The sequence below is a fragment of the Pinus tabuliformis genome, chromosome 1_2, assembly GCF_031772625.1.
Source record: "Pinus tabuliformis cultivar Carrire ecotype Pingquan chromosome 1_2, CPIR1, whole genome shotgun sequence".
Taxonomy (NCBI): Eukaryota; Viridiplantae; Streptophyta; class Pinopsida; order Pinales; family Pinaceae; genus Pinus; species Pinus tabuliformis.
The window spans coordinates 1147232296-1147243212 of NC_142298.1; the positions used below are offsets into that span (position 1 = coordinate 1147232296).

Below are 10917 nucleotides of genomic sequence, written 5' to 3' on the forward strand. Positions count from 1 at the left end.
ATGAGTCGGTTATGGTGCACGAGTGGAATGGTTGGGCTGGGCGTATGGTGGAACGATTCAGCCCAAACGATATGAAGTAGAATGGTTGGTGAACCAGGTTTATGAGAGGTCGACCCAATTAATCTAACACATCGATTAGACCAATGTATCCCTCCTCTTGACCACATTATGATATAAATGAACAAAAATTTTGAACGTTGGAAAAATCAAAATACCCTATAAAACATGGGCAACTGAGACCAATTCAAGACAAAGGAGTGGAATTGATTAGCTCACCTGATCATGCTAGCTAACTGTTGGAACGAGTTTAAGTGAGGGTGTTATGGGAACATTAGGTTTTGTATGAATCATGTAGGGTGGAATGGTCAAGCGAGTAGGGCAAGGTCGTGGCATGACCGTGCCTTAAGGCGCATGAAGGTGCAGTTCAGTTGGACCATACGAGTTGGTCGAGATAGTTATTGCATGACTGTGAGTGCCACATTTGGAATGTTTTGGACTATGTAAACTATGCAGGTAAGCCAAGAGGGTTGTGGCACAAGTTGGGGTCTATTGTACATGAAAGTAAGCAGAGGCTAAAATCTGTCAATGTTGTAACATCATAAAACTATTGAAGTTTATAATGTGAAGCTGGGAACTAGTGAGGTTTCCCTTATACTTGTATAATCTCTTACACATTGTACATTGATGTTTATGTAGATTTGTGACATTATATTGGGACATTATATTGTGGCATATATTTACATGTGAATGTTTAAGACATTGTGAAGTAGAAGTGAAGCGAAGTAATCAGACATTGCACTTGGGTTAATATTGCATGTTAATTCCGCAAACATAATATATCTAACTCATACATATGTGCATGTGTTATAGGTGTAGTCCAAGTGTAAGTAGTTATAAGTTGTTCAAACCATTACGATGAACCATGTTGGTGTCACATGTCCATAGGCCTCGACATGCCTTAACTCGAGGAACACTCTAGGGGTGTGACAAGAATAGAAATACAAATCACAAGAATTATGGCAAGGTATAAATGTCTAATATTATGAAGGAAGGCCTTTAGGTTCTCCTCTTCAACCATGCTCTCTAATATAACAATAAAAAATAGTTCTTGGCCTCCATAAGGAGCCTTGAATTCTACAAGTTAGATTGGTAAGGATTGAGAGCTCAAGCTGGCTCACAATTCAAGTTCTAAAGGATCATATGTTGAGTAGTGATTAATATAATATCACTTTCAGATGTTTTCCACTTAACTTATACCCACACACCACATAATATCATCACATGACTTCTTACCTACTCTATCTTCCACTTAACTTATACCCACATACCACATAATATCATCACATGACTTCTTACCTACTCTATCATTTAATTACTATTAGAATAATACATAATTATTCATACGTTGACTTGCACCTTTACTCTCCATTGCATGACCTACTTATTAGGCTATGGCTATCATTATATACTTAATTAAATTCCTAATAACCACATTCACATCATAATACTTCTTAAAAACAACCATTTGACTTGTAAACACATACTTGATATTTGATGAACTTATAACACTACATCTTACCTCTTTTATCTAGATAATCATGTTACTTTTTATCCTCATATTACTTTTTACTTGTTTACACATACCTCATAAACTTGTAACATAACTTGTTACCTACTTAGCTTAAATAATGACTATTAAAATATATTCTTACCATAATTATCCACACATTCACTTACTCCCTAGCTAAATAAAATACACGTTACATGTCTGCTTATTTAACCTACGATAATCCTATTATAGTCGCTCTAAGAAATTTCCACATTTTGCAGTAATAAATGCCCAAAGTCAACAATAATTAAGAATAACTAATTTATTACGTATAACGACCAATAGATACTGCACCATAGCAAATCATTGTGCCACATCAAAACAACGTGGTAGGTTTTTTTTAATGTGGGCTAAGGCGTATCGCAAGCAAATTCTAAAGTCTAATAATAATTTATACATTGATTTCAGTGGACGCAACTAGGAATCTCGCGCGCTGTAAACGTCCGTAAAATTATGAACATTCAAGCCACGTCCGGTATATGCTTAACGTACAAACTCCCAGAGGGCTGCTGGTCCCGCTTCACTGATTCGCAGTAAGCAGCTTTCATGGAGGGAACTTTCGCACGGGCTCACAGAGGGAAAGCCGATAATCATTTTCAAAGAACGTGAGCACACTGACTTCTCAGGTCTCTCATATTGTTTAACAATGGGTGCCAAACTCACGCAACAAAAGACGGTGTAAGCAAACTGTGACGAAGACTTGCACTAAACAAATTCCCAGCCTCCTCCACAATTTTTATAAATTGCTGTTGCAGAGGAAGGAAAATGAAGGATCTTGTTCTTGTTCAATACTTTTAGCATTCATTGGGTGGAGATTATATCTGCAGATTGGGTGATCAAGTTTTTTGCCAGGGTTGCAGAAAAACAGCAGAGAGGTTTGAGTGATAATGGGCAAGTTTGGGTGTTTAATGTTGTTTGGAATGGAGATTTTGCTTCTCCTCCTCCTTCTTGGTGTGGCTCCTCCTCTTGGTGTGGAGGCTTGGGGAAAGGAAGGGCATTATTCTACTTGCAAGATAGCTGAGGTATTTATTATTATTTCTTCTTTCTTTTTTATTGCAAGGAAGTTTGAATTTTTGTATGTAGCTTCATGTTTTTCCTTTTTTTTTTCTTTCTTTTTTTTTTTTTTTTTTTTTTGTGTTTTCTGGGGTGGTTAATACTTGAGATTGGTGTTTGTCTTTTCATAAAACTGATATTATTGATTATCTTAATAAATAATTACTTTTATAATTTGAGTTACTATTCGTATTTTATATATATATATATATAATAGTTTTTGAGAATGGTTAAGATTTAATGATAAATTTTTAAGTCATTTATCATATTATTTATTGAAATTAAATTAAATAAAGAGATAAGGGGACATTACATTACCTTTGTGGATGCCCTGATTAATATAAGGATTGTTTCGAAGCTTATTTCTAATGTAAGCAACCACATGTAGGAACTAGAAGAAGGCAATATAAGCATAATCATCTTGCAATTAACGAGCTATTATCTACTATCTTAGCAGGGCATTATTGCAACCAATAAACCACTCTCTTAGTAAGGGGACATTACCTTTGTGGATGCCTTGATTAATATAAGGATTAGAAACGGAATATAAGAATTATGAGAATTATGGTATATTGAGTTTTATTTTATATAAATAGTAGGATGTACAATTAAGCATGATTTTTTTTCTATGTAGTTTAGTAAGGGGACATTACTTTTGTGGATGCTTTGATTAATATAAAGATTAGAAAAGGAATATAAGAATTATGGTATTTGAGTTTTATTATATATAAATAGCAAGGATGTTTAATTAAGTATAATTGCTTTTTTTCTATGTGGTTTATAGACTCCAGATTGGTAACTATTATGTTTATAGAATATTTCTATTATGAAGATCCATCCAAAAAGATCACTTCATATAGGCTCAACCACCCTAAAAATGTTGAGAAAATTGAACCTTTAACTTCTTAATAACAAAAATGCTTTATTAATAGAAACTGACCTAACAATAAAAACTTAACAAATTAAACTAACTCTCAAAATTAATTAAACATAATTATTATATGACCAATTAACCTTCATATTAATAAAGAATACACTTATTTACTAAACAAACGTCACAATATTTCACAAAATACCTTACTTATAAATATTTAAAATCTTCGAAAGTACAAGGTTGCCCCGACCTAACATTATCTTCATTAAAAAATAAATCGAAGAGAAAGGTGTAATCTTATATCTTATAAATAACTGTATAATATCCCATTCTTTACAGAGGCTCCAAATGTGATTTTAACTTTGCCCTTGGTGGCAAATACAATTCGTTTAAACCACCTTTCAAACTTCTTTCCTACTAAGGTCCAAATAATTAGTTTTACATATGTGGACTGAGAGTGCCCATACGTTAAACTACTTTAACGTGTAACAAAGCTACGTTAAATTACATACGTATGTTTTTTAAATTTTAAATTAAATATTTATTATTATTATTATTTTTAAATTTAGTAAAATTATTTTTTAGCATATTTAATTTTTTTATTTTAATGAGGTAATATAAGATTTGAATCTAAAATTTCAAATTCAATGAGATTTTATTTCCATGATCATTACAAGCTATTTTAAGTTGATAAATATTTTATTATTATTAATTATTACTAATTAAAAAATTAAATATAAATAATAATAACCTATTTCATCATTTTTTTATTATATTTAATTTTTTACAATAAAATAAACAATATTTGAAAAACAGTTATTTGATTAATTTTAACTAAAATTTTATAGATAATTTTTGGAATCTTTAATTTGATTTACAAAAATCTAAATACATTTTAAACAACTTTAATTGACATCTAGCCAAAAATTGTATCAAAAGCATCTAATAGTTACAATGTTCCAATATTCCAAATTAAACATTCGGAAAATCAATGTTCCAATATTCCAAATTAAACATTCGGAAAATCATTTAGCTTTTCATTCAAACTGTGTGAATTCCAGGTTAGCCAAGTTTGTCTCTGGCCAGAAAAGCACTAACTTCTATTTTTATTAAAACACAAAAAAAATTGATTAAGTCATATTAAAGAAAACAAAGATACTTTTATTTACAACAATAACTAAAATATTTTGTATCATCACAACTTTTCCTCACATTATAATATTAATAAAAAATAATGGATATTTCTCCAATATAGATACAAATATTATAGTATTATTTTTTAAGCTAGAATTTAATAATATAATATTTTTTAACTAGAATTTAATAATATAATTTAAAGTGAGTTGACATTTTTTGTTATTTAAAATGCACTTTTTGTTATTTAAATAAAGTTAGCACTTTGAAAAGTTTTTGGAGCATTTATAATATACAGACTGCATAATTCAAGCTTATGATTTTATCAAATTTCTATCTAATTTTGAAGAAGCAAAATTAACCTGAAAATATACCATAAAAACTAAAATATTAAAAAATTAAATTACAACTATTTATATGCAGAGATTTGCCTTTCACATAAATCATCTAGATTGCCTACATGTTTTCACATAAATAATCTAAATTGTCAATGTGAATGTGTTTCAAACCAGCACAATAACTGATTGGAAACGAGTAGGCAATTCAAATGATTTATGATTGGAAACGAGTAAGCAGTTCAAATGATTTATGTGATGGATTTAAAAGATCTCTGATTAACTCTATTCACAAAAACTTCCATTCAGATAATTATCTATATTTTCATCTCAATAATTTAATTTAACAAAATCAAAAAATTTAATTAATGTAAAATAACTAAATAACTCTTTATCAATTTGCAAAAACATATTTTAAATTTTAGTGGTGGATTAAAAGCACACTATTCATTTAAATGATTTATCTGATAGATTTAAAATACAGCTCTCAAATATACTCTACTCACAAAAACCTCCCTTTTATGATTTATCTCTTATGTAAAACTATCCCATTGACTTGTATGATTTATTTAATGTGGAAAAAAATCCTATATTAACTTACTTCAAATAATATCATATATAAACCATCTTCTAACTTCGAAAGAAATGGTTATTTGATGGGTTGTACAATTTCGCTGGCATTGTGATACTTACTGTTTTGATTGGCCATTGCAGCCACTTCTAAGTGAAGAAGCAGCAGAGGCAGTGAAGAAATTGCTCCCGAAGTATGCAGATGGTGATCTTGCTTCTTTATGTTCGTGGCCTGATCAAATGCGATTCAGATTCCACTGGGCCAGTCCATTACACTACATTAACACACCAGATAACCAGTGTGGTTATAGTTATGAGAGTAAGTTCTGCTATCCATTGTAAACTTCAGTCCCAGATTTAGTTATTTTCATTTGTTTTCTGTCAAATGGTCTCACCTTGCCCATTGGTCTTGCACTTTATTTATCAGAGTGTGCAGAGTTTACCTTGAATTGCATAAGAGGATTAATTGCATCTTGATGATGCGTAGCGTATCAGAAAAATATCTGAGCCTTGTCAGAGAATTTAAGATATGTTCTGTTTGTTTGTGAACAGGGGACTGCCATGATGAACATGGAGTAAAGGATGTGTGCCTTGAAGGTGCCTTAAAAAATTACACTTCTCAGCTTGAAGGTTATGGCAGCAGTGGAAAATGTATGGTTTTGTTTCAATTGCCATCATCTTACAATCAGTTTTCTCTCTGTATCACAAAAACCTGCGTTCACAATAAATTATAATTCAATGTTTTCTTATTTAAATGAGAACGGAATCTAATGCTCAGTTGTATAACTTGCAGATAATTTAACACAAGCTTTACTGTTTCTCTCTCATTTCATGGGAGATATCCATGAGGTAATGACTTGCCTACTTAGAAATTTTCCATATGAACAATTTACTGAGAGCTTGTTCTTTGATACTGATGAATGAACAAAATAAATGCAGCCTTTACATGTGGGATTCACCTCGGATGAAGGTGGAAATACAATACAGTTACACTGGTACAAGAGGAAGAGTAATTTGCATCATGTAAGTACTCTGCCTGGGAATTTGATTCAGAAGTATAATGTTTCCATTTTTCATCTCTTTTCCTTATAAGTCACTGTAGTTATTTCAATTCTATCTTCTAGGGTGGAATTAAGCAAGCAAGGTAACAAGTCTCAGGATTCAATAAAATTGACTCTGTTCCATTGTGTGTTTAACATCAATCTGAAAGAGAACTTTTCTGATATACTACTCATTTTAGACTTCATATAGCTATTTTTATTTTTTCAGCTTTTAAGACATTGGTTGGCCATTGTAGAAGTTGGTATGGCTGCATCCGTCAGACTCAAAATGTGTAGACATTAGTTGATGTAGCTGTTTTGACCCATTGTTGAACTACACAGAATTTGCAACCCACAAATAAAAGTATAAGATGTCTGTTATGCTTATCATTTTCCTGTGACTAGATAGAAAAAAGCAGCAGTACCCTTGTACACTCCCCATTTTTCTGACATCCACACTCGTTACCCTTGTTTTTACAGATGATTATTCTGCCATGTTGTTATAGATTGTTACCTATGCAACGGAATCATCCACACTTGTTACTCATGTTTTCTCAGTAAACTATTCTGCTATTTTATTATACATTAGAGGTAGATCACCCATGCAATTAAGCCTTAGCCAAGTGTCTTGGTTGTAGATATTAAATCAGAAGCTACTTTCTTCTCAAAAAAAGCAAATATAGCAACATATTCTGTCAAAAACAAAGAAACATCAAACAGGGGATAGGATAGAATCAAACACAGAGTTCATTCTAGTATCTTTTAGAAGCTCTTAGGCTGTAGCTGGTAGCTGGTAGGAATTATAAGGCAGCCCCAAATAATACTAAAGAAGCCTCAAAACTTTGAGATGCACAAGCCGACATTACAACAATATAGTCAGTATATTAACTCAAGTGATAACATATCACTTGTAGGAATTGAACATGACCATCTCAAAGCCGACATTACAACAATATAGTCAGTATATTAACTCAACATATCACTCATAGGAAGTATATTAACTCAACATGTCACTCGTAGGAATTGAACATAGTGGGTAGGATAACAATCAAGCATCCCAACCACTCAAGATAAACCTAATTAGTTACTTAATCTGAAAATTTTATGAAACTATCCGGAAACTTACAATTGGTATACAGGACTTTTTCTGGTTTGCAGGATGGTTGGAAACAAAATTGTTTAGTGCTCAAATACTACTTTTATACTTGCAGAGTGATTGGAAATTGTAATAAGACCTTGTGTTATTTTTTTTATCATCTTCTCAAAGCAGATCGTCCTCTGATGGTCAGCCATTTATATTTTCCAGACAATGTTGGCTGGCAGGGCTAAGAACTAGAGGCAGAATGTGTTCTAGTTATGTATTAATAAAATTGTTGAGGATTTATTTCAAAGTTTAGTTGAACTCTTGAATCACATTTTGATGTCACTGATATTTTGTTTCCTTGACTGTCGACAGGTATGGGACAGTTACATCATCGAGAAAGCCATGAAAGAATATTATGACAATGATCTGGAGGTTATGATAGAAGCAATTCAGAAAAATATTTCTGTATGTGCCCCTTTCTCTCATCTGAAAAATGTAGTTAAATTGCTAGATTACTCATTTACTTCTTCATCATATTTTGAAGTATTTTTTTTTGTGCAAAGGAAAAATGTCGCAGTTTATGTATATATAATGATTGTCATCAAGGATAAAATTTATGTGTTGTTTCAAAAACAGGGCAGCTGGTCTGATGAAGTACCTACATGGGAGAAATGCAAGGGACATGAGGTCGTCTGCCCCGGAGAGTAAGTCTTACAAATTACTAAACTCTGCCAACATCCTTGGATTGCAATTTGCGAATGATCTTGTTTTAATGACTCTGTTAACTATTCCCCCAACTAGGGTTCTTGATGAACTTGGCGAACCATCTTCTATTGCTGTCAAAACTTTTTGTAAAACCACCAGAATCATCCTGGTTTGAAGTACATCCCTCCAATTAGACTCAAGCATAAACTTTGATTTTGAGTTGCCAAAGCTTAGGGCTCAAACATAACTACATAAAGGGATGGAACTTGTGACATGTATCTGGGTACTTAGAACACAAAGCCTTTAGATGACATTTGTTGCTCTGAAACAGGGTCCAGGCCATTGAGGGTTTGAGTCAAACTGATACCAACCATAAGAATACCTATGGAATTTCTAGATAAAGAGTATGCACAAAATACATGAGGCAAATACAGAAGATTGTATGGAAACAGAGAAATTAGAACAACAATAACCAAAAGAATAGAGTTGTGACCAAATACAGTCTCCTTTCAGCTAGTTGCACAATGCAATGCATGCAATGACTTGCTAAAACGACAGACTACTTGCTACGTTAACTTGTTTGACTTGATTTTTATAAAATTTCTAAGATGGTTCTCTCTGAATTGTTCAGTTGTTAGGGAGAAGATATATTCATTCCCATATTATGTTTGTCAAATTGTAGTATACGTTTAGGGTTTTTTCAGGGAAGCAGTTCCGTTTCAGTATTAAATTAAGACATTAATTCCATAGACCCTGAAGAATGATCACTATGATTTCATTATTTTTATGATTATTCACCTTATTTGATATTTTTTTTGGCTTGGTTAATCATGATTTATTGGAATTCAAATTGCTGACATCAGGTACGCAGATGAAAGTATCGTTATAGCTTGCAAGTGGGCTTACAAAGACGCTGAGGAAGACAGTGTTTTGGAAGGTATATTCATGAATTTCAGATGTGATTCTTTTATTTCCTGTATTTTCTGGCAGCCATGAAAGCTGAAATGCCTTCCTCTGCAGATGACTATTTCCTCTCTCGCTTGCCCATTCTTGAGAGACAACTTGCAAAAGGAGGTGTGAGGTTGGCTGCAACACTCAACCGTATATTCAGTTCAAAAAAAGGCCACACTCGGGATTCAGAACTCTAGAAGCAACAGGACTGGGTTGTCTGCTACAACAGTCTTGTAAACTTAGATCAGGAACACTACCACTGTGAAAACTATCATCGTGACCATTGCACCGCAGCATCTTGGTTCCTCTGTGTATCAAGAAATAAACTGTACCCTAATGTTATAGGAGCATTAGTATCAATGATGTCTAATCATAACCTCTGTTACCATACCCATTTCAATGTTTTCCTAATTTTCCTTTATATTTGCTTGCCACGTATTTGAATTCCTTTAACCTTTGCCTGGACCTCCAAGAGGTCGTTGAACAATGGGGTGGAATAACAGCAATCTATATGAATATGATATATGGTTGATTTATTAAAATGTTATTATAGGTTGAATTTTCTTACATATTGAAAGAATAAAATCTTCTAATTGTAATAAATTTGAAAATATGATACATTGTTTTTTTAAAATGTATTTATATGTTTTTTTTAGAGGTGTTAAAAGCAAATAAACTAATTTTAGAAAAAATAAGAAAAAAAATGGTGAGTTGTATGTTTGTTTTTTTAATTAATTTTTTTATTATAAGTTTATTTTAAATTTGTTTTCAAAATAATTATAAATTTATATTTTGATTTTTTTTTGTGTAAATATATATTTATTTAGGGAAATTAGTGTTTATTTTAGGATTTTGAATGAGACACCTAGCAATATTGTCAACTAGTTAAACTAATGTTTTTAAATATTTGGAATATTTTACACCACATGCAACACTTACAAGCACTTGATGAGAATAAGATTGCACTACTTACCAACTCCATTTTACATCACAACCTGAATTTAAATCTAGGTCAAAGTGAACCCAATTGATTTAATGATGCATAGATACAGATAATAAACCAAACATTGGTTTGATAGAACTCCTTAGTCAAGTTTATTAGTATCATATCTCACGTATGAAGGAACTACTTCTCTTGGATATATGACCCAAGAGTTCATACAGTCACATAACATGTTTTTGACCATATGCCACTTTCGATTGTGATTTGCTTTTGTTATGAGATCTAAGAGTTAAAATGTGTTACAATTTGCATTACTATAAATAAATAGAAATGGTTCAAACACATAAGAGGTATAGATGGAGCAAAATACAAAGTATAAGAGTGAACAAAATTACATATTTTTAAAAAATTAGAAACCATTTTCTAACGACCCTAAAATTTGTAATAATAATAAAAATCATAACCAATTGTTTGTGCGATTACACACACAAAACAATTTCTCACTTATCATTAATATTTCACCTTATATAGTAACCTATTATTTATTTATACAAGTTTTTCCTTCTGGTTAGGGATGCTTCATCTTCAAAGCATTAGAAATTACCAAGTTATAAGGTTT

General features: G+C 31.8%; 1 protein-coding gene across 1 annotated transcript; it reads left to right on the forward strand.

Moving 5' to 3' along the window:
- Positions 1–2398: 2398 nt before the first annotated feature.
- Positions 2399–9755, forward strand: LOC149210275 (endonuclease 4-like). Its single transcript, XM_089394391.1, has 9 exons — positions 2399–2631; positions 5720–5894; positions 6128–6226; positions 6369–6424; positions 6515–6598; positions 8072–8164; positions 8336–8403; positions 9268–9341; positions 9425–9755. Exons 1-9 carry the CDS (start codon positions 2497–2499, stop codon positions 9550–9552), a joined length of 912 nt encoding a protein of 303 aa, XP_089250517.1. The 5' UTR covers positions 2399–2496; the 3' UTR covers positions 9553–9755.
- Positions 9756–10917: the final 1162 nt, after the last annotated feature.

Bases quoted from the DNA above. Each gene is read 5' to 3' on its own strand.
- LOC149210275 (XM_089394391.1), top strand. From the start codon at position 2,497: ATGGGCAAGTTTGGGTGTTTAATGTTGTTTGGAATGGAGATTTTGCTT. The intron at 6,425-6,514 runs GTAATGACTTGC...AAATAAATGCAG, and splicing joins TCATGGGAGATATCCATGAG to CCTTTACATGTGGGATTCAC. The intron at 8,165-8,335 runs GTATGTGCCCCT...TTTCAAAAACAG, and splicing joins CAATTCAGAAAAATATTTCT to GGCAGCTGGTCTGATGAAGT.